This window comes from Dromaius novaehollandiae, chromosome 5, assembly GCF_036370855.1.
Source record: "Dromaius novaehollandiae isolate bDroNov1 chromosome 5, bDroNov1.hap1, whole genome shotgun sequence".
In the NCBI taxonomy this organism is placed as follows: domain Eukaryota; kingdom Metazoa; phylum Chordata; class Aves; order Casuariiformes; family Dromaiidae; genus Dromaius; species Dromaius novaehollandiae.
In genome coordinates, this window is record NC_088102.1 from 45,669,154 (window position 1) to 45,692,959 (window position 23,806).

Here is a 23,806-nt window from a genome sequence, read left to right on the forward strand (position 1 = left end):
TGTGCGCATGCTGGCTCACTGGGGTTCCCACTGGGCACTTCTCTGTTTTTTAAACATGTTTTTGTCTATGTTGTAAGGATACAAAATTGCTGAGTAACTCTTTTTCTTACCAAGTGTGTGTGATACCCTGTGTTTGTAACTCTGTAATGGGAAATGATGCTGGGACTCCATCTCATTGCTGCTGTTTGACTTTTCATCTTCCTTTTAAATTTTTTTCATGCACATCCATTAATATTATTTTTTCCTCAGTGATGGAGATGTTTTTGATAGTGCCCTTGAAATGCAGTATGTACAATAGTGCTCTTGGAGATGCAATACATTGGTTCCATGATGCCAAATTTCAAGTCAAGCACTATCTGTTAGATTAATTAGGCTGGCCCTTGTTGTCTTGGGCTTTCAAGTGTCCTTCCTGCTCTAGTGTTACTGGGTTTTGTTTTGAGGGAGGGCTGGGAAGAAGCTGGTAGTTGGATTTTTTTTTTAATATTTCTCTTTTTTTTAATGCTGATGGTGGGGAGTGTAGATATTGTAGTACACTACTAATTGTATATTTTGTGTCCCAGTATTTGGGTTAAATACTATAATGGAGATTATTACTGAAGCTGGCCCAGTAAGCAATGAAGGTGGGTTCCCTACAGCATGAGCTGTGCATGATACACCAATTTCCAGCATTCCCTATGCCTGACTTTGGGTTACCTTTCTCATTGGGTAGCCAGTATCACATGATCTATACTAGTCACCCCCAATGCATTATGCTTTTACATATAGTGACTAATTTGAAGATGGTTCTTGTTGTGGAACTGCATGCAGAGCAGCCAAACTTTTCCTGCCTTTCACCTCCTGCTCCCATTACCATCTTCTCTTTTTCTCTCTGCATTTCTCCCATTACTGTTTTCTGCCGATGTGTGATGCTAGAATATGATATATGCTTCTGCTTTTTGGAGTTTCCATTTTGTTCGAAGTCTGTTTATCTGTAATCCTAATAGGTGTGTTAGCCAACCTTAGCATTGCTTGTTACTGTTCCGGGAACAGATTGTTTTTCCTTCCACCCCTCTTCCTCTTACCCTGTTTTCTCTCCTGTTTAGGGAACAGGCGAGCCCTTGTGGATCAAAAGTCTTCAGTCATTAAGCACAGCCCAACGGTGAAGAGAGAATCTCCATCACCTCAAGGACGAACTAGCAACTCCAGGTAGTGAGAAAGAGAGAGCGTGTGTGTGTGTATATATGGGTGGGGTGTTTGTGGGTTTTTTTGTTTTTTTGTTTTGTTTTGGAGTATAAAGTGTTGTTACAAAGGTCTCCAACTTCCTGAGGAAAGATGGCCGAGTATAACTGTTGAAAACTATGTAGTACTTTTCTGTTGCCCTAAGCTTGCACACCTGATTGTCTGAAAGGATTTCCTATGGATGGCCTTTCAGTTAATAGTACATATGTGTTTTCGTGTGCTCCAGAGTATCCTCTTTTGGTCTGAGTTCCAAAAAGATTCTAGGTCCTGAAAGACCCTGCTTTAACTCAGTATTTCATCTTTGTAATTGAGTCTGTTGTGAACGAGGTAGTCTAGCCATTAGTAGTTTAGCAGACCACACAGGGGATCAGCTGAGTCACATGGAGCAGTTTGATTCTATGAGTTCACAAGTGCTTTTCTCAGCCTTGGGAAGGGACTCAGCATAGTGCAAGTAAACATTACCTGACCTGTGCCTGTGCATTCTCCTCCCTTTCTTCCCTCAGCCATGTGTAGAGTGAAATTTACTTTAAGCTAATAGGGATGGGAGGCAAGCAAGGACAAAACCTGCAGTTCATATTGAGGGGGCACAGCAGGCTGCACAAGAGTTCCTTCCTTCCTGTGTGGCCCCCCGCCCTGTCAAGGCAAGCTGAGGCAGTACACCTAACAAGGCTGCTGCACTAGTACTGTTAGTTGGGTTGCCCTTCACCTTTCAAGGAAAGCCTACAGATAGGACAAGGCAAAGGTGGTGGTATAAGAGATTCCTATGGATTCTAAGGATTGCTGCAGAGGTGGGGAGTAGAGTAGTAGATAGAGGCACTGGGGAAAAAAGCCAATTACAGCTTATTACAGGAAATAAGGGGCAATGAAAAATGCTTGATACCACAGCTTGGGCTGTGTGCAGTTATGTTAGCAGCATGCCTAGCTAAACTGAGGTTATTTTCTTGTAAACTTAACTTTGATACAAAGTGCATTTACATGTGCGTCCTGGCCATATCTCTCTTCCCATGCAAGCCTAGTGAAGTAGAGGACTAACTTCTGCCTGATGTTTTGTTTTGGTTTTTTTTCCCCCTCTCTATATATCCATCAGTGAGAACCAGCAATTCCTGAAGGAAGTGGTACACAACGTTCTTGATGGGCAGGGTGTTGGTTGGCTGAACATGAAGAGAGTCCGGCGTCTGCTGGAGAGTGAGCAACTCCGTGTCTTTGTGCTAAGCAAGCTAAATCGCACCATCCAGTCAGAAGATGATGCTCGACAGGACATCATACAGGATGTGGTCAGTGCTGAACTCAGCAGGGTCCTCATAGCTGGTGTATGCCTAGATTCAGTTCATAGAAGGTTTTAAAGACAATGTGTTAAATTAACCCCTACAAGCTGACATTACAGCACTGTTTCGGAATTTATGTTCTTGAATGACTTTCTCACTTCTGAAATAGTGATGCTATTGGGATTTTCATTGTAGGAGATCAGTCGCAAGGTTTACAAAGGCATGTTGGACTTGCTGAAGTGCACTGTGCTGAGCCTGGAGCAGTCATATGCAAATGCTGGCTTGGGAGGCATGGCCAGTGTTTTTGGCCTGCTAGAGATAGCACACACTCACTATTACAATAAAGGTAAGAAATGTGTTTGTGAGAATATAGGGTGCTGAGGCAAACAAGATTATTATTGTGAAGTTAGCTGTTTTGTGGCTTTTGATATTTCAGGGGTTTTACCACACTTTGAAAATAAGAACCGTGTCGTTGTTACTGAAACCTTGCAGAAATTGAAACAATTCTCTTGCACACATGCAGCTGACCAAAGCAAAATAATGGCCTTACCGACAGTTGAAAATGTAAACTACGCAGCATGATTTAAAAAAACCAAAAACCAACCAAACAAAAAAACCTTTTACAGATGATGCTGGAAATTCTGTGAGTGGGGACCTTCAGCTGAGACTGACCCATCCACTGTTTTGGAAAGTTATTCCAGAAAGCCTGAATAGGAAGGGAGATAATTCTAATGTGGAATCATAGCAGACTTTAAGATTGTACTAACCACCTTGCATTACATAGTAATTCTTACATCACTAAAAGCTCTTAGAGAGGAACGTCTGGTTTACGTAATGCCTCCTTGTTCTTCTGCTTTTCTTAAAATCTGATTTTAAGACAAAATAAAATGGATGCATGGGGGAAAGGGCAAAAGATAATAAGATGTCACCTCTGTATTAGATATTTGATTCAGATGTAATCTCATATGATGAAAAAGTATTTATTTCACAGTAGCAGAGGAGTAGCATCTGTTAAGCACCTTATAGTTGGCAATCTGGATGCCTTACATCAGGGATCTTATGAGCTGATCAGCTCAGATGCTCTGTGGGCTACTGGTATTCATTTCCAAGCATTGTTAGAATGCTGAGGTAGGTCAGAAGGACTGTGCTGATGTGGCAATCCCAAATGTGGAATAGAGGATGACCTTGGTGATTATAAGCCTTTCCTAAGCAAAATTATGGAACGGCTAGTGCAAAACTCAATGGCTTTGGAGTGAAGTCTTGCTGATATAGTGCCAAACACCATAGTTTGATAGTGAATAAAGCTTAAAGTGAATTAATTGTGGTCACACACAACAAAATTTATGGAAATAAACTTTTATAGGATTGATACATCTTTAAAGCACTTCTCTCATTATTGCATGACACAGTGTCAGACTATCTGCAAGCCATGGTGACCTATGGGATCAAATGTGGGACTGAGCTATTTCAGTACCAGGCTTAATGATGTAGGTGAAACTGTTTGTCTCATCCCCTCCCGCTGTCTTTTCTTTCTTGACTGTCTTCTCCTGCTTTTTTCCTTCCTTACATTTTCTTTGCAACACTTTGTTGTTCTTTGCCTTTAAAGAACCAGAAAAAAGAAAAAGAAGTCCAACGGATGGCGCTATCACTCCAATTGGCAAGGATCCTGCATCAACCCCGAGAGCAGAGCCGAAACCTGTGATGCAGCTGCCTCAGCTCATGCCAAAGGCACCAAGCCCTGCAGGGAAGGGGCCAAGGGAGTTTGACACGAGGAGTCTAAAGGAAGAAAATTTTATTGCTTCCATTGGTGTGTACTGAGGTGCATGTGAAGTGCAGGAGGGGCTTCTATCTTGGCATTAGGTTCTATTTGCTTTTTCTTCATTTTAACACACTACATTGCTGCTGTAACATGCTTCATTTACACCCCTTGGATCACAAGGAATAATCGTGTGTGTCTTCTCTTGCTCTTGGAAAAATATTTTCCAGGGCAGTTTTCTCCCCCAGAGCTTTCTAGTTTTAATTGTTTTTGAATATCATTACACTTTAGACAAGTTTGTTTTTTGCTCTTTGGCTGGTGTTTTCAAGTGACGGAAAATGGCCAAAGGAAAACAGAGCCAGTAGGACTTTGGAAAGGGCAAGCATGGAAGGGACTGTGTGAAACAAAGTTTTCATTCCTGACAATCTCTGGATTATCAAGCATGTATCCTGATAGAAGTGTGACCCAGAGTCTGCTAATTGTTAGTAATAAAAAAAAAAGAAAAGATTTCATTGCTATATGTATGCATTTTAGCTTTGTAGTGTCAGCGATTAGGACTGATGGATCTTCCTTCTATGTGATGGCAAATAGAATGCTTGCCCTTCTAAACAGCATCTGCTAGGCTTGTAACTGGAAACTTTTGCACTCATATTCCATAGCTGGAAAACAAAAAATGACTGGGGAAAAAGTTAGAGGTAAACTTAGAATTCTGTTTTACCTTTTTAAAAAGGGGGGGGCTTTGTAGACGTAGGGGGGAAAAAACAAGATTTAAGTTGGATCCAACCTGCTTACAAGAGAGACATGCCATCAGCAGATGAGGAAAACCATGAATCAGCTCAAAAATGCCATGTTAAGTTTTAGCCATTGCTTCTTATGTCTTGTTTAAAGGACCTTTTAAATGGAATCATTATATGGAAGATTCCTTCTAAAAGCAGTGTGCTGCAGTGGGACTATACATCCAGTATGTTTAAGATGAGGGAATGTGTGCTCGGGGTGCTTGTGTGCAGAAGTTTCAGACATTCTTTCCTGTACTCATGTAATAGCTGCAGGTTGAGCCTTTCTGAACTGATGCTGAGTCCCTCTGACTTGATTTGCTTTCTTGAATCAAGAGGTAATGGAGGCAATTGCACAGAAACAAGAGGCTTGCACACTGTTTGGAAATCTCCCAGGGAGCTAAAAAGATTCAGATTTCCAGCATTTCAACTTAGTGGTTTGATTGGCTCTGGGCTATTTAATTGCTTTTCTGTAGAAAAGGGGAAAAGGCAGGTATGTTTCTGATACAACTAAGAATAAAACAAACTCTGAGCCAGAATCCTTGCGATGAGTGAAGAGATGCTTTGGATTGGATTGCTCAGCCAGCTTCTTTCCCTCAGAGGAAGTTAATACTCCATGAAAGGGGAAATCATAGGCACCCCAGAGAGTTTGTGTTTGTGACAAGTGCTTTGCAAAAGTAGTACATATATATGTTGTTAGAGCTACTGTTGCCAGGATATTAGTCTTAAACAGTTTCAGTGTTCAAGGACAGGCAAAGTTTTTATTGGTGGTTCTGATGCTCTCGTGGTTTCCACTTGTCTTCTGTGGAAATAAGCTAAAGAAGGATATGACTTCACCAAATCTGGACAAGGCCAGTTTGAAAGACTTCCATGTTTTTTCTGAACCCTTTTTATCTCTTTCTAACTGCTTTCATCTGTCACCAAGAACTGTGAACTACTGTGCAAGTCAATCTTCAAGAAATTACTGTAAAAACAATGCAGCATCTATGTTTGTCTGACTCTTGGGATCTGTAAGTAAAGGTAATTTCTCCTGCATTGCAGGAGGATCATTTAGAGCTGCTTGGTATTATAATTCCTTTTTGGTCATTTACGGAAGCTTCTATAAATGACAATACCTTGGATATACACGCTCAGAGTTAGTCATAGCTAGGCCGAAATTTCCTCTAGAGTGAAATGCAGGTTCTCCTCTTAGTTAAACTAATTATTCTTTAGGGAAGAAGCATTTGGTAAAAATCTAAATGTTGCTGAAATAACAAAATATGCGCAAGTAATTCTGTTTAAACGTAAAAAACACTGGAGCAGGTTGTTCAGATGAATTTTGGAGTCTCCATCTTTGGAGATATTCAAAACCCAAATGGACAAGGTCCTGAGCACCTTGCTGTAGTTGATTCTGCTTTCAGTAGTGGGATTGGACTGGATGATCTCCAGAGATTCCTTCTAACCTCAGCAATTCTGAGATTTTTTGAAGTTTGGATGGTACTTGCAGCCTCAAGTTAAAGATATGTAAATAAAACTCTCAGTAAATCAGTTGGTGTTATGTAGACAAAATGCAAATAGAGACACTACCCGTTTGCCCTAATCTGAAAGAGGAAATGCCAGAATGAAAAGTAGATCATCAGCATGATGAAGTAAAATCATATACAACCCCTTTTCCTAAGAGCTGCTGTACGTGCACTGTATGTTAATATGGCAATCAAACTGGATCTTTGAGATCTAGAGATACGGTAGCTGTACAGTTTTCTTGCACTATAGGAACCACAGCCAGGAGATTAGCAGAGTTATCAAAAGTTCAAGGTGGATGTGTTCATGCTGAAGCCCTTTTGTTGTTCTTTTCCAGGAAGCATCTGTCTGCCTGTTTCTCTCTTCAGTATGTGGTACTGATAAGAGGGAAAGTGGTTGGTATTCATTGTTTTTATTTGTGAGGTGAAGAATGAAGGTTTTTTTTATCAGTCAAGGATTGGTCTTTGTTTTAATGCCTAATTGCTTAGTTAGGAGATTGATTGTGAAGATGATGGTCTCTGATCCTTCCTTTCCTAAAAGACCACTAATTGTTTGCTTGCTTCCAGGGTTCTTGTATTTTTCTAATTACCATGGTCTTTACGTGCATTGCTGACCTTTCATCAGGACCCTGGTGGCCTTGAAGTTGATAGCTGATAGTCTCCCCCTTTGTGCTAGTGGCTGGTTTAGTTTTCTTGCATACTTATAGTAGCTGTCAATGACAATTTCAGTATTTTCTGAAGTCTGCATTTTTTTTAGTAACTGTTTAATACTTGCAGCTTAATGGATATTCTACAGGTTTTTGAGAGGGGGAAGGTTGTGTTACCTATTTTATAAATTGTCTGCATGAGATCCTTTCTGGATGTGCTGTCCTGTTCAGTTCAGGCTCATATAACAAAGGCATAGGCATAGTATTTTCTGCCTGTTGAGGTTATTGGAGGTTTTTCCTTTCCTCCTTTACAAGGGAGTTAAGAATAAAACCTAGGCTCTTTTTAATGTGCTGGGAAACACCCTAGATTCTGAACCCCTCCTTTGGCATAGAGTAAACACTGAGACAGAATAATTCTAAGAAATGCTGAGTTAACAGGCAAGTCAGATGAAAGTAATTTGAAAGCAGGTATTGTAGCTTTCAGACTGGTGGTTTTTAAAGTGAAACCATATAGACTGAGAACTCAAGAGGCTGGATGTTTTCAAAGCCTTTGTAACAAACTAATTGAGCACATCTTTTAAAAGGATTGTTGGTGTGTGTCAGTGTGTGCTGAACTAGATAAGCCTAAAGGGTGCTGTTTGGATCCATAAGCGATTTTATCCTATCCATCTGTGTGCTTATCAAAGTTGAAGGAATATCCATCAATCACAAAGCAGAAATAGAAATTGGTTGGCTAGCAGCCATCTTTCTAGTCCTTCTCCCTTTTTATATTTTTCTTGCTCATGATACTTTTAATGGTAATTTGGAGTCTTTGTGCGCAATTGTAACACTATCCTTTTGTTTTTAGCAGACCTTTTAACAAACAGAATTTTTTTTCAGTCTGTCTTGCCTTAATTTCTGCCATCTGCAGGGTGAGATGGGTTCCTGACATGCTTTTGGTAGCCTTTTAATTGCGTAACAAGTTCCCTAGAAGAGCAATAGAACGCTGTGCTCCCTTCTCCTTGCCCTTCCCTTTGCTGCTTTTCCAAGAGTGTCCATGCCTCTGTAGCCTTCCCAACCATCCTAGTGAGAGAGGACAGCACCCAGCACTCAGACTCAGTTCAGCACGCCAGCTTGTGACAGTGCCTCTGCACCAACAGGCCAACACCTGAAATGACTAGATATTTCTGAGCACAAAGGATGATTGCATTTCAGAGGTTTGAGAAATGTGGGTGATAGAAAAGTGCAAGTGTCTCACCATTAATTTGTCTCGGGGCTAAGCTTCCAATGAAGAGTGCGTGCAGACTCCAGATTTTTTTCCTTTTTCCTCTGTGTCGTATGCTCTTATAGAATCTCTTGACTTGGCTGGAGTGCTGTGACCTAATTCAAATTTTGGAAGGTGGCATTAAGCATGACTAATATCGTACTCATTTTTCTCCTTCCCTGTTTTGCCATCCTTCATATCCTGATAGGAACAAATGGATGCTAAGGAGTTCAGCTTTTTGTGTGAAGGGCTGGTTGATAGGCAGAGTCAAGCATGTTTTGAGAATACTGCTGAGTCAGAAATAATTCGTTTTACTTGTAAACTCTTCTGTGTTAATTTTTAAAAAATATGATGTTGGTTAAATATTGTATTAACCTACAATTTTAACTTTCTTGGAATTGCTGCTGCTGCTTTTCAGCTGTTTTCTTTTAATGTTACAAACTAAAGATATGGAAACATTTCTGTTTAATTAGAGCCTCTGTGATGCCTGCATATTGAGGAGTAAATATCTGATAATCTTAAAGTCCTTTCTCAGGAAAGGAGATGAATTGCAACGTTGTGTTCATAATAGCTGTTTTTGCTTAGTTGGTTCACTGCATGAAGTCATTTCTAACATTTGAGTTCTGTAAAATAGAGATGATGCAGCGCACTATTCCTACCATTGAAATCTTGCAAAGTGGTGTTAATTAACCCTTTACTCAGTAGTTGTCATAAATTTCTGCTTTTTTTGGAGATGAAGGGGTGGGTTTTCGTTTGAATTTTTCTTCCCATTTTCACCTGTCTGACCAGCTGCTGACTCTCTCTCTCTCTCTCTCTCTCTCTCTCTCCCTCTCTCTCCCTCTCTCCTTCTCTCTCTCTCTCTCTCCTCTCTCTCTCTCTCTCTCTCTCTCTCTCTCTCTCTCTCTCTCTCTTGCTTGCAATGCATCTTGGGTAGAATTGTGGAACAAGCACCAGGAAGTGAAAAAGCAAAAAGCTTTGGAAAAAACGAGTAAGGAAATGATAAAAACCCAGAAACTGACTCCCCCAGCCTCCCCATAACTGCCAACTCCCCAGGTGCAGGGTGAGCTTGCGTCTATGGCACATGTTTTTTATACCAACAAGAGCAAAAGGTTATCATCCAGGGGAAAGCCTGCATCGCAGAGGAGGCCAAATAGATCAATTTGCCGTGGGGAAATTGCGTTCAAATGTCTTCCCCCCTTACCCTCTTATGTTACACTCTTCAAAGGAGGAGAAGCAGTTATCCTGCCTCCTCACTATGTGCACTATACTTGGAATGATTTTAAGAAAGCAGATGGAATGTCTTTGAAAAGTCAGAGAGACCGTTTTTTGCCCAACAAGTACTTGACATGAATATGTAGTTTGATTGAATGTTATTGGAGCGAAGAATTCTCTGCTCTTTCAAGCCCTGGAATGGCAAATTTTGGTACCTGGCGTCAACTATGAACAGTTAGTTTCTGACTGCAGTCAATCTGCAAGCAGGAAATTGCTATTGAAGAGGAGAGAGAAGGTATATGTGAATAACTGTATTTAGTGATGGTTGTTAGAGAATAACTTCATAACAAGGAATCAGCCTGATTTTGTTTCTGTATCACATCTTTAAGAGAAAGGAGTGAAGTAGATAGTCTGAAGTTCTTTGCAGAGTCTAAATAGTCATCTCTAAATCTGCAGGAATTTAACATCCATTGGAATACATATACATGTTATCTGCAGATGCAGTACAACATTTTGTTGTTTTGGTTATCACTATCATAAATAGGTACATACGATGTACAGACAAGAGATAGTTTATAACAGCTGTGATGTGGTAGGTGTTTTCCAATGTAAGAGAGCAGAATTTGTACTTTGTAGAGCTGATGCCCCTTTTACAGAGTGGAGGGAGGAGAGGATTAATAGTAAGCAGAACAGGTAAGATTCCTGGCATTCTGATTAGGCCTGAATTTGTTACATTAACTTCAGGCTCCTTAGTTAGATACTTCAGTTAAGTGCAAATGAACATCTGGAGTCAATTCTGAATGGGCCACCTCTCAAGTACATCTTAAATTGATTCCTGCCAAGGGAGGAGACCTGTGTAAGACAGGCACATAGCACATGCATACACCTACTCTCCCAAAATGGGCCTTTCAGCTAGGTGCCTACATTAGAAGGGATAAATTGGGGTTTTGGTGTTTCCTGTGTAATAGCTACCAGCTCCGCTAAGAAGCTAAGTGGAGGGATGCAAGTGCAGGGATGCAAGTGCCTGTAAAGTGACAGTGACAGCATGTGATTGTGGTTGATGCACTCCTTAAACTCTGTTACTGGTATTGCCCACCATTGTCAAATTCATGAACTGATTTAGTCAGCTTCACTTTTTTAAAAGTCAAATTGACAGAATGTCAATATGTTGGTGGGACAGGGAACTCTTAAATTGTTTAAAACACACAACTAGAGTGCAGTATTCTTGCTGAAGTAATGATGTATAAAACTTTACACTGCATTGTTATTCAGGACTAGAAACAGTAGCCATTTGAATGACTGGAAATAGGAGACTTCTAGAAATGTGACATGTTTCAGTGGAAAATATCCTAAGAACTTGGGATTTTTTAGTTAGTCTGGTGTTTTCTAAATTTTGTTTACATTTTTTCTTTTGCATTAGAATCTTTGACAATTTGACTTACAGTAACCAAGGCATATGGATTTATATGTAGAAGACTATAACAAATGAAAGACTTTCTGTAAAACATTTTACATGGAGAATTCTTGGTTAAGTCGTAAGCTAGTACAATCTGCACAGCCCGCTTATGGCTTTGCTATTCATAAGTTACATACCATCTCAAACTCACTCCCACAAATCTTTGTATATTATCCTTCTCTTTCTCCCCTCCCTTCCCTCTTTCCTTTTTGCTGTCTTCCCCTTTCTAATATTAGACATAATATAAACATATTCATAATTCCCAGGTTGTTGTGATTAGTGGTTATAAGATACTGTGGCATTGTTTGCTGAGAGATACTGCATATAGTCATGGGTATATCATACAAATACTCCAGCTGCTGGTCATGTCTTCCTGCTGGTCCTGTCTTCCTGAATAGTTGGCAGATATGGATATGGCAGAAGTTTTGCTGTCAGTCTCTTCCCCTTTCTGAGCTTAGTGGTTTTCTGCGTACGGTTTATAGTGCATTCTTTTCCTGCCTTGTTACTTACGTCGTACAGTGCTTTCCAAATTTATTTTCAGGCTCTACCTCTCCTTCATTCCCTTCTTTTCCTTCTGCCATCCCATCAGAGAACAGTAGATAATGCTATTCGAGAACTGCATGGAGAACTGATCATCAAGTTATCTTTTTTTTTTTCCTGTTTTGTTCTCAGACTGGATAGATTAATGAATGCATGACTTAAGGCTTGCTGAATCCCTCTCTCACTACTGACCTATGTGACTGCAAACTCTGGAGAGCCATTTGGTGTGTAATTGGCAGGTGTTGTGAAGTACATCATACAAGCCTCTTCCTTGAAATTCTTACTGGTGTGACACCAATTACCACTCTGCTTTGCATGTTCATGCCATGTTTTACCTGATTTTTGGCTAGATACTTTTTGATGGCCAACCTAACAAACTCAGCCAAGAAATTGAGCAAATTAGCTGTTCAGAAAAGTATTCTGACTTGTGTCCTTTATTTTACCAGAAATAAAGTAAGTGGCTTCCCAGAGTTGAATGGCAACTGCTCTGCATGTACTGTTATAACTGGAAGCTATTTGACCTTTGTCTGTCCTCTTTTCTCTTTTGAATGGCTAATAAAGGTACTGTTTAGTGACGGTCACAGTTGGGCTATGCCTTTGGAGTATTTGAAATCCAGACTAAAATTTGAAGAATGGCAGATGTGTCCTGCTGGTCGTCTTGTTTACAGTTACCAGGGAATAAGAAATCAAAGGAATAAGAAAGCAAACTTGTTTTCATAGTATTGTCCCAGCTTCCAGTCTGTCATTTGCTTTTTGCCATACTGGTTTTCCTTGGTGCGATAATCTGCTTTTTCCTTTTGCTCAGGGCCAGAAGGTGTGAAACACTTTGATTTGGGAGAAACAGATGAGAAAAAATCACAAATCAGTGCAGACAGTGGCCTCAGTTTGGCCTCAGGTTCTCAGGTCAGTCTCTCCTATGCTTGTTTTACTTATGTGACAAGGTAAAGGATTCTTCTAGTTACTACTTAACTGTGGGAAGACTTCTAGAATCTGAGAATTCCTGAAAGGCTCATTTAGTAACAGTTCTTCCCTCCTTCCTTCAGGGGGCCGATCTTTGCTAACTCCTCAATTGTGTGACCCCATAGTCTATTTGACATATAGACAATATTGTCTCTTTAACTGGCTTCATGCAGCAAGGAAACATAAGGCCTGTGTGTTAAGACCCAAAAGAATGGGAAGTGGTGTTCTCCCCTCATGGAAAAAAAAGAACTAATGTGTCTTTTGTTCCTGTCCCCTCTGTATGTTTAATTGCAGAAGAGTGACTTGGACTCTGTTCCCAGTGGAGGACCAGCAGTTATGGTCCGAAGTACAAGCCAGGATTCTGAAGTTAGCACAGTGGTAGGACATGCCTAAAGTGAAGGCTTGGTGTGATTAACTGGTAAAGTGGGGGAGGGCATTCTGTGCATACGTTTTGTGCATACATGGGTGCGCACTGCCATGTGCACATAATAGTGTGTCTATGATGAGTTCTCTCGTGGAATCTCTGAGCGGGTGGCAAGCAAGTGTGCCTGTCAGAGTATGCGTATTGTTTTATTAGCAGATTGCATCCTTCATATATGATGCTCTTTGCTGTTATATGTCACCAATCCATATGAGCATATATATATATCTTTAGAACTAGTAGTTTGCAATCACTTTATAAATATGACTTAGTTCTGTGTAGTACTGCCTATGAACAATAAAAGATTAAAAGTGTAACCTGAGAGTAAAAAAAGCAGATGGTTCAATGCATTAAGAGCAAGTGCAAAATTTCTGAGGTATTAACATAAAGCACTTGAACCATATCAAAATATTGCTGCTTGCTTCTGATTAACTGTAGGGCCTAGAGGGGAAAAAATAGCAGAATGTATTCAGAGATAGGGAATGGGTGTGTTTCCTCCCACATGTTATCTGGTGTGGCATATTCCAGGGTAAAGCCCAAGAAACTTTTTTGTTTGGGTTTTTTTTGGCTTTTTTCCTTCTTTAAACTGCTATGTACCTGTTAATATCTAGCTTTCCGTGACCTGTTCTCAGCCTGGAACAAGCATAATACTCTGACTGTCTTTGTCTAGTGGACCCAGGAATTATGTTTCCCGAGAGGCTTTTTGAGTCTCTCTTCATCTTGCTCTGCGTAGCAGGATTTGGTGAGAGAATCATATCATTAAAAGAGAGAAGCCGAAAGTGGCCTTCAGTTGTACTGCTTATTATTTTATGCCTTAGGAGGAAACCCTTTCACCTTTTCTTTCCACAGTGTCTTGTCTATTGAAGGTAACTGCTTTATTTTTCTCCACAGGTTAGTAACAGCTCTGGAGAGACACTAGGAGCAGACAGTGACTTAAGTAGCAATGCTGGTGATGGCCTGGGTGTGGAAAATGGTGGCAATCTGACAGGGTCAAGGGGTACTGTGTCAGACAGCGAAATTGAGACAAACTCTGCTACTAGCTCTATCTTTGTAAGGATGCTCCAGACTTTCCTTTTCTTATTTTTCTTTTTAAATTAAATCTTGTACTGTAATCATTTCGATGTATGTGCATGTATGGAAGAGGATCCCTGATTCTATTGTAAGGGTTAATCAGCACTGACTTACAATATACACTGTCAAATATATACTATACAATACCAAAATATTAAAGAATTAAATTTTGTGTGGATCCAGGAACCATTTTTATTTCCTGTGCAATATGTGGTCCTTTGAGAATAGTAGATTCACATCTCAACCGATGTTACAGATTCTAACAATACTTAAGTCTCTCATTCAGCGTTACTCTCAAGCAAGTGTACATTTAATCCACTTTCAGATACATAACAACATTGATGGCCATTTTTCGACCTTAGCTAGGAGGAACTGGTCCTGTTCTGTAGGAATAGCTGTTTGCTACAGGAAAATGATGGCTCATCATAGGTTTAGCAACTGTTCTGTTGCTTTTAAAGTGTTACTTTAATGCTGTCTGAAGTGTCATCATCACTTTAAGTATCTGTTCCAATTTGGTGGACCTATATGAGCTAAAGTTTAAGCTGTCTGAGAGCACATCTTGTTTTTAAAGTCTTTGACTATTGTAACTTCTAATATACATATTCTTACCAAGGAAACAGTTATATGCCTGATTTGGTTAGCCTGAGCTGTCAGTTGGATATGAAATGAACTGGCAATGCCTCAAGATTGGTCTGTGTTCATTATTTTATAATCCTGAGTGGATTGTTAAAAACCTTTACATGGTCATTTACATCTAATTTTAATTAGCAAACAAAATCATTACGCTTCACTGCAGGTTTCTTCAAAGAGCATGAATCTGAGGTAACCATGTCAGCCTATTTAGTTGCAAGATGGTGTCTTCTCAATTTCTAGAGTTGGACTTTTTTAAAAACACTTCTCAGTTTTCTGGATATTTCTACCTGATGACTGAAACTAGGTGAAATCTTAAGAAGCTCTGCAACAGGGATTAAGAACAGAGAAGCCGGATTAAGTGATGTGAGATGAATGTCAAGTACTGCAACATAGTTTATCTGGTGGTAGAGAGAGGGAAAGGCTCACTTGCTTTATCTTGCGTTAGTTGCTGGCTAATAGATCCTGCCTACAGTACTTCAGACCAGCTGATATGTAGTAACTTGTTAAATGTTGGTAAGTTGACTGTGTGTCTGAACCTTTGTGAATGATGAATGAAAGAAAAATATGTGAAGTATGTTGAATTTGAGACATAACTCGGGTATTCTTATTCTGCTTGTGAAAATTCACGTTCTGTGTAGTTCTGAGAAGGTCACGTATTTGTTCCTCTTTTCCTCCCTGTCTGTAAAATGACAGTGATATTCAGCTTTATCTGAAGCAGTGGGAATTCAAGCTGCTTATCTGTCACTGAACTCCAAACCTTGATACTATCCTTTATTCTGTCCAGTGTTTCCATTCTACATGTTCTGACTCTGGAAATCTTCTATTGCTTATGTACATGGTATTCTCCATTCTGGATCTTGGCAACAGCTTGAGGTTTTGTTATTTCTGGTTGTGTTATCTGTTATACACACGCTTCTGTGATGAAAGCTACTGTATGGCTTCTCAGCTGTACAAAGCAGTCCAGCACCATCATGGTCAGTCCTGAATAATTTGAGTAATGGCTCATTTATGTTGAGGATCTATTGGGAAGTGTTCTGTTTCATTAATTTTCATTGGCTTCTGAATAACTTCACTTCCCCCTTTCTACTTCCTCCTCTAGCCCTGGTACCACTTTGGGCTTTATGCATTCTTACTTATGTTGTGTGTGAAGTCCTTTGTACTCTTTTAGCCTGGGATTGTCCATTTGCACTTGTTATGCTTTGCATCAGTTTACCCTTAGGGAAACATTTTGCTTTCTCTGTGTTTTGATTTCTTTGTGCCTGTCTCTTTTTGTTTACCTTTGTCTGACTGTGGACTTCTAAGTGTTTTACCTTCCTCTGTGAACAGAACAATCTTTCTTCTGTGAATGTTTGTGGGAAAAGTGTGTATGAAAGATAGCTTGGAAGCTGCATTTGTTAATTACAGCAGTGGGGTGCAAGAAACAGTCCTGCAGGCTGCCAAATTAATTTTTCTGACCATATTTTGTATTATTTTCAGGCAAAGTCTCATAACCTGAAGCAGAGTGTGAAGGATAACAAAGGCAGTACTCCAGGAAGAGGTCCAGAGGATGGGAACCAGCGTGTCTATCTCTATGAAGGGCTTTTGGGTAAACTTTTTTTTTTTTTTGGTGGGGAGATGGCCTGAAGTTCAAATGGAGTCGTATCTGTGGCAGGCTGGAATTTATATGTTCCCAAAGACTTTGTTTTTAACCATTTATTGTTTACTCTGCTAGCAGAGTGGGGGGGCGTGTCAGATTATTCAGAGTAAAGAAAAAGATTTGCTGGGGAGATGGAATAAGAGTAAGAGAAGGTGAGTGAGAGGTGTAATTTGCATAAAATGTAGTTCGTCCAAGCCCCATGCTGTTCTTGAATATGAATTAATGCTGTAGACTGCTAGGAAAAAGGAGAAGCAGCTTAGCTCACCACGTGTGGAAGGCTGAAGTGCATTGCTGTTCTTTGCAAACAGATCCTTCAGCTTAAGTCATGAAAGAAGGATACTAGAAATGCTAATGGCACTTTGAATGTTTCCTTGAATTAGGAATACATTGTTGTTGGGGTTTTTTTGTTGTTGTTGTTTTTTAATGTATTTCATCTGGACCTGCCATTAATCCAGAGCTTTCTTTCTTTTCCTGTTTTTCATCCTTTCTCTTTCTCATTTCTACCTGCTTGGAATGGTGCAGGTAGGGATAAAGGATCTGTCTGGGACCAGTTAGAGGATGCTGCAATGGAAACCTTCTCTATGAGTAATAATCTCTTCTTTCCACTTCTCTGTGTGTTTGACATGATCTGTGTTTGTGTGTGATATTCCTGTCTCTTTGGCGCAGTGTTAACAGCAGATGAAAGAAGGTATGTTCTTAAGGAGTAGGGATGAGAGGTTCTTTAGTGGAAGGTTTTGATAAGATTATGCCTTGCATTAGAATAGGAGATATGTCCTCTCTTCTCTTTCACTTTTCTTCTGTTGTGATATTGCTTGTGATTTTAAAAAATGACTTTTTGTCTTTTTGAATATGGATTATTTGTGTGTTGACTTATGGTATTTTCAAGGAGTGGGAAGGAAGGGGAATTAATCTTCAAGTGTTTAACTGGAATAAATGCTCACTTCCTGTATTCATTGCACAGGCAAAGAGCGCTCAACTTTGTGGGACCAGATGCAATTCTGGGAAGATGCCTTTTTGGATGCTGTGATGTTAGAGAGAGAAGGAATGGGGATGGACCAGGGACCCCAAGAGATGATTGACAGGTAAAGTTCTTTGGTAGACCTTTTTCCTATTCATTATTTCACCTGGGCTAAAACAGTCAAAAATTACTTTAATTCTGTGGTACATGCTATTGTGACTTTGAAAATCTTGTTTTTATAACTGACAGTTCAAACATGAACTACTTGTTTTTGTGCTGCCCAGCATCTCCTGCAGCCTATATACTATCTTCAGCCAGGACACGTTTCTTTTAATACTTGTAGAGAGGTGATATTTCACAATAGGAATAGATGAAATAGACCTGATCAGTAAGAAAACAAGAGATTTCTGAGGCAAGATGACTATAATTTGGAGCAAAAGGAGTATGCCAGTGCATTGGGATAAAGTGGAAGAGTAAAATATCTTTGCATGTTGGAAAATGCTGTTTTCAAAGATATTTATAGGTGGTTTTAATTGACAATATTTAATTAAAATAAACACAGTGAGGAAACCACTCTCTAGAAATACCTGTGTGACTGCTTAAAGCTAGCCTAATTCTAAGCTGTCTGTATTCACTGCCTGCTTGCTTGCTGGTTTCTCTCAGCTCTGTTAAAATCTGATCATTCTTTGCTCTTTGTACCGCCCACAGCTGAAAATTGCTACTATGTAGAATGGGATCTGGAAGCCAAAATAAGAATTAGTTTGTGGGATGTTAGTTTATGAAAAAGGAATGCAGTTTGAAAAAGAGAAGGTCTGTGCACCCAAAGATGAACTGCTTTCTACATCAGTTAGATGTAGCTGCAAGGCAGAAATGAAACTTTAAGGAAATAGTTCTTGTGCTGAGTTACGTGGTCCTCTTCAAGCAGTTGTAATTGTCATGACCCTGCGGCTATGGAAGAGAGGAAATAGATAGGCCCAGTGGATTACTAAGAACTTTCCAACTAAGTGTATATTATTTACTTTAACTGCTTAATAATTAAGGGGTATGTTTAATTAGCAATCAGAACACCTTATTGGGAAATGCCCATTTGGCTTAATGTCTTTGGAGGTTTTCTTTGCCTTACTGTTTATAAATAGTGCTCTGATCTCTGTCAGTGCTTTAGTGAATTGGATGAAAAATGCTTGCGAGTCTACTTCAAATCTAGCTCTTCTTGCAGGTATCTTTCCCTGGGAGAACATGATCGAAAGCGTTTGGAGGATGATGAGGACCGCTTGTTGGCTACACTGCTGCATAATATGATTGCTTATATGCTTATGATAAAGGTGATCTTTGTTTCTTTTTTAATAGACCCAAGCAGTACTTTTTATAGGTGGTATTTTGTAGGACGACAGAATTCTATAAAATGCTTCCTGATCAAAATGAGAAAAGTTGTTTTGGTGCCTGGAGATTCTTTGAGATGTGTTGTCTGAGTTTATATAGTTCTATGCCATGGGTATGCATATATATTGCCATTTGAAATGGAAACTTTTTAGCCCTTTAGAGGATACTCTTAACTGTTAAGAGCATGGGTTAGAAATTAGGCAGAGAGCATCTCCTAACCTCACTTCCTTTCAACTACAAATTCGAAATCATCTTATGGTAGTTAGAGGTAAAAGGAGAATGTGGGCAGATTGTGCATGCGAATAACTCAACAAGAAATTTGCAGTTACTGCTAAGCAACTCCCCCGTGCTGCTCCTCCCCCCCCCCCCCCCAACTGTCTGGATGCACCTTAATGCTCTAGGTGACTCTTAGCAATACCTTTCCTTTCATCTGAATAATTTCTTAGGGAGTCTGAATCTTCCCTCAAAAGTCACTGAAAAATCAGTCTAAAATTTTGTCATGCCTAGAACCAGCTGCAGTGCATGTTTCTACTGTAACAGTCCTGTAAGAGATTGTGATGCAGTATGCTGTCAAATGCAGCAGCTTGACCTAGCACGACTGAGCTGGAGATCAGCTGTTTTATTGTCTTTACAGTGGAACCAAGATATGTTAATTTAGGGAGGGAAGAGGAGCTGTCCATAGTTAAAGAAAAGTAGGTAACTGTCTTTTATCTGCTTTCTAGGTGAACAAGAATGATATTAGGAAGAAGGTACGTCGTCTAATGGGAAAATCACATATTGGATTGGTGCATAGCCAGCAAATAAACGATATTCTAGATAAGCTTGCCCATCTGGTAAGCAAAACATCAGTGAATAATTTATCTATAGGAACTGCAGTAGAAGGAAAACATTTACCTGAAAATTCTTCTGTGAATGCTGTGCAACACCAATTTAATTATTTTTAATTTTTTTAGTTAGAGTTATTAAACTCTAGTTAGAGTTAAATAAATTTAGAGTTTAGTTATTAAATACATATTTTTATATTTAATACATGTAATGCATGTGTGTATAATACATATTTTTGTATGTAAAGTATAAAGACTGATTGTATGGTGCCGTTTATATTATGTTATGCAATTATCGATTAGAACTTCAGGATAAATATGTATAAACGTGACACTTTAGTATCAAAGTTCCGTGCAGTCCTAATGTTCTCTTAGTATCACTTTCGTATGAGATATATTATTGTAGGCTAATAACAATTTAATGAAAAAGTAATAATTTTTTTCTTGTATGAACAAATTAAGAACTCACAAAGAGGAGAGAAGCAACTGATACCTGATAGTTTACGAAGTAGTAATAACTTTTGTCCTGTGCATACAAACAACTGGTTCCACATTTCTTGCTCCCAGTAGGTGGAATTCCCAATATTCAAAAAATTCCTTAAATGGATTTTTTTTCCAGTTTATGACTCTACTATACAAGTAAATGAATATTCAGTTTTCCCATGTTCTATTGCTGTTCCTATTCACAAATCAAGTTTTGCCCTCTTATTTCCCATTCCTAGTGGGTTTTATTTGTTTTAAATTTTCAGTGCTGCAGAATTGTGCAGTCGAAGGTCTCAGAGTTGATGAACTGAGCAGCTCATGTTTCTGAACTAGTGTTCTCGCATCAGTGCAGGATCAGTCTGGTATTATGGTATCCTGCAGTTGTGTTCTTAGACTGCCTTCTGGTTATTTTCTCTCTGCAACAATTATGGCAATCACATTTTTTCCTTCATCAGTAGCTTTAAGACATTATATCCTAAAGATGCTGGCTTTGTTGCTCTTTAGCTTTCTTTTTCTTCTTCTTCTTTTGGCAGCAGGAGGGCTACTAAGTTTGGATATACTTACATTTTCAAGTATTTATCCTACAATTATGCTTAATCAGGCAGAGCCAGCTGGCTTATATAGCTGCCTAACTTTGCAGCACTGTGCAGAACACATTTGGGGAACTTCTGATTTAGGGCAATCTGATAGAAGATGATTTTGTAGGAGTGATAGTATTGTATCATCCTTAGTGATTATGTTGCTTTTTTGTTTAGATGAAATCAAGAAAGGAAAAAATTAAGAGGCCTGACAAACTTTTAGTGCTAACTTAGCCAAGATGTTTCATCTGTGTCTTTAGATCGTTTTTTACTTTTACTGGTAATCTCTTTTATTAACCTAACAATTACAGATGAAAGCAAGCTTTCTCACAAACAATCCCTTCTCTGGGTCCCAAAACACAGTCAGACTTATTAAACTCTGATGACGGTAATGCTATTGTTTGAGGTACTTAAAAGTAGACAGCATGAACATTGGAAAACCCAAATTGGTTAAACAGCTAAGCAAAGAGGCCACAGGCTAGATGGCCTTAACTTCACCAAGAAAGCAACCAAATGGGGAGAAAAGGGAAAAAAGCTTTGTTCTTACTAAGACTGTAACAAGTGTTTAGTTTTTCATGAGTTACCAGGTGAGAATAAGACTTGTGGGGATCAGTTTCTATATGCAAATATTTCCACTACCGGTTGCCATGCAGAATAAACCTTATGTCCTGTATTGCCTGTTAAGAACATAGGCAACATATAAGTTAATAAAACTATCCAGCTATTAACACAGCCATCGCTAGGGTGGATACAAATTATGTCCGTCAAAAGCTAGTTTTCCAGAGCATTTTTACAGTTGGAACTTAGCTGTATGCCCAGACGTGATAGGAAATGCTCTTATTGTTAGGGAAAAAACAAACCAGTTTACTGCAGTGTTAACAGTTATTGAAACCCAGACACCTCACGGTCATGCACTGAGTGTAGTATCGGCTTGAGTGTTGTCTTATGCTATGATAACTCTCGTAGTCACTCTTGTTGAAACTAAACTTGCTGGAGTACCTTGCGTAAGGCTTTGTCCAAAATTGTTTCCAGTCAGCTATGTTAAATTATATATATTTTGTCTTTCTGTGTTGAAAATGCTTCTAGTGTCACCTGCTGGATTTTTTTAGTAGATCAGGAGAAATTGATTATGAAAATTCATTAATGATTGCATATTTTCTGCTCTAGAGTGGCCGGGAGCTCTCTGTCAGACCTAGTGGCAGCCGTCACATCAAGAAGCAAACTTTTGTAGTCCATGCTGGGACAGACACAACAGGAGACATATTCTTCATGGAGGTAGAGACAAGAATAAATGTTAACACAACTAGTAGCATTCAGTAAACAGTATCAGAAATCTCATCTATAATTTTGTGCTCCCAGGTCTGTGATGATTGCATTGTGCTGAGAAGTAACATTGGAACTGTGTATGAACGTTGGTGGTATGAGAAACTCATCAACATGACTTACTGTCCCAAAACGAAAGTGCTGTGCCTCTGGAGGCGGAATGGCCAGGAGACACAACTGAACAAGTTCTACACCAAGAAGGTACATGTCTTGTTTAACACACACAATACCGAGGGAAAACCAAAGCAATCAAATCCTTGGTATGTCATTTTTCTTGTCTTAATTAAAAAATTGCATTATATTTCCGGTAGTGATTGCGGAACTGCAATGGTCATTCAACGGCACTGACATCTGAAGCCGGCATTATGTCTTATCATTTACTTTGAGATAGTACTACAGCAGGATGTAATTTCAAGAAATTATGAGTGGTTTTTACTTTTGTTGTTGTTTGTTTGAAGAATGCAGAGGGAGTCTAATATTTGATTGACCTCTGCTCAATTAAAGAAAGCCTGACTATTACTGATTGCATGCAGGCTTACAAAAATAGTAAAAATACTGTGGTAGGTTCATGGGAGGAAGAAGCTAAATAAAACTATATCTTAGTAATTGAGTTGGTTGTGCCACTTTTAATGGCAAAGCCAAACTGACAGAATACAGGAAAATTTTCCTCTGTGGGCCCACGTTTTGGTTTTGCTGATTTCATGTACTCTGCATTCTGCACTAATTTGAAAGCACTATTCTTCTCCTTATGGTTAATTATAAGCTTAATAAAATAGATCAAACCTATTAGGAGAATTCCAGTAACTGTCTCACAATGAATAACAAACAAAAGGTGAAGATTTGTAACTGCAAGTAAGATGTCGAAGGGTTATTATTTTTAGAGCATCTTTGAGATATATAAAGAATTAGATTTCTGCTCTGAAAAGTTCACTCTGCATAGACCAGGATCATCAAGAGGTCATCATAATGCAGGTGTGGAGTACAAAGGGGAGGAGGACAAAAGCCATATGTTACAGAAATTATTTGGAAATCTCAGTTTACGTTTCTTGGGGGTTGGATAGAATTTCTTTTTCTTAAGCTATAATCTCAGAATAATTTTTATAAGTATTCATTGATATCAGAGAGGGGAGTTGGAAGAAGAGGAATTGAGGGGTATGGTATAAGGAAACTGATATGAATAACAAAGATTATATGAGCATGACTGCTGGAGACAAAGAAAAAGAGAAGGCTTGTAATATTGTTCTGAGGCTTTTTCTGCACTGGGCAACTGAGCAAATTTGGCTAGATTGCTCATGAGCATGTGCTGAGGCATGAACTCCTCAATAGCTTGTGCTATTTGGGTGTGAAATAGCTTCTCTGACAACTTGGAAAAAAATAAATATAAATACCATGTAATAATTAGCTATGGTTGAACTTTTTATAGCCTTTTTCTGTTATGTACCAGATGGGGCTTGTTCTATTTGTAGAATCTTACTGTTCTCTTCCTTTAGTAATTTAGGAAAATAACATTGTGATACTCTTCTGTATGTTAGTGTCGGGAATTATACTACTGTGTAAAAGACAGTATGGAGCGAGCAGCAGCAAGACAGCAAAGCATTAAACCAGGTAAAAGACTTTTGCCTGTTGAGAATTTCTATTGTTTAGTCTGTGATGAACCATCTTTTCTATTAACCTTTTTGAACGTAATGTCATTTTATTTGGAAATCTGTTAGCTTTGTCATCTACGTGTGCGTATGCAGCAGACTTACTGTTGTCATTAGTTTGCCCCCATATACCTCACTCTAAATCCAAGCAGAAGCCAAGCACCTGTATAAAGAGTTGTATGTAAGGAGGACTAGCTACCAGTAAAATGGTAATTTGAAAATACTACCCGATGAAACTTCAGTTTCATTTTCTCTTCATGGCTGGCAAGCTACCCTTTAGGTCTGCT

The 23,806-nt window shown here is 39.1% G+C and overlaps 1 protein-coding gene across 14 annotated transcripts in view; it reads left to right on the top strand.

The window, feature by feature from the left end:
- The window catches only part of MADD (MAP kinase activating death domain), a 73,710-nt gene that overhangs the window by 34,082 nt on the left and 15,822 nt on the right, over positions 1-23,806 (top strand). For 3 of the 14 annotated variants that reach the window (XM_064512699.1, XM_064512701.1, XM_026093179.2), the window contains 17 exons: positions 561-620; positions 1,083-1,185; positions 2,306-2,492; positions 2,679-2,829; positions 4,090-4,290; positions 9,336-9,389; positions 12,415-12,512; positions 12,864-12,947; positions 13,882-14,040; positions 16,171-16,279; positions 16,853-16,915; positions 17,292-17,412; positions 18,505-18,610; positions 19,391-19,501; positions 21,721-21,828; positions 21,913-22,077; positions 23,409-23,481. In XM_064512699.1, coding sequence (XP_064368769.1) covers positions 561-620; positions 1,083-1,185; positions 2,306-2,492; positions 2,679-2,829; positions 4,090-4,290; positions 9,336-9,389; positions 12,415-12,512; positions 12,864-12,947; positions 13,882-14,040; positions 16,171-16,279; positions 16,853-16,915; positions 17,292-17,412; positions 18,505-18,610; positions 19,391-19,501; positions 21,721-21,828; positions 21,913-22,077; positions 23,409-23,481 — 1,953 coding nt within the window. The remainder of the gene's footprint in view (positions 1-560; positions 621-1,082; positions 1,186-2,305; positions 2,493-2,678; positions 2,830-4,089; positions 4,291-9,335; positions 9,390-12,414; positions 12,513-12,863; positions 12,948-13,881; positions 14,041-16,170; positions 16,280-16,852; positions 16,916-17,291; positions 17,413-18,504; positions 18,611-19,390; positions 19,502-21,720; positions 21,829-21,912; positions 22,078-23,408; positions 23,482-23,806) is intronic. The other 11 variants (XM_064512700.1, XM_064512705.1, XM_026093178.2 and 8 more) reach the window with 7 other exon arrangements.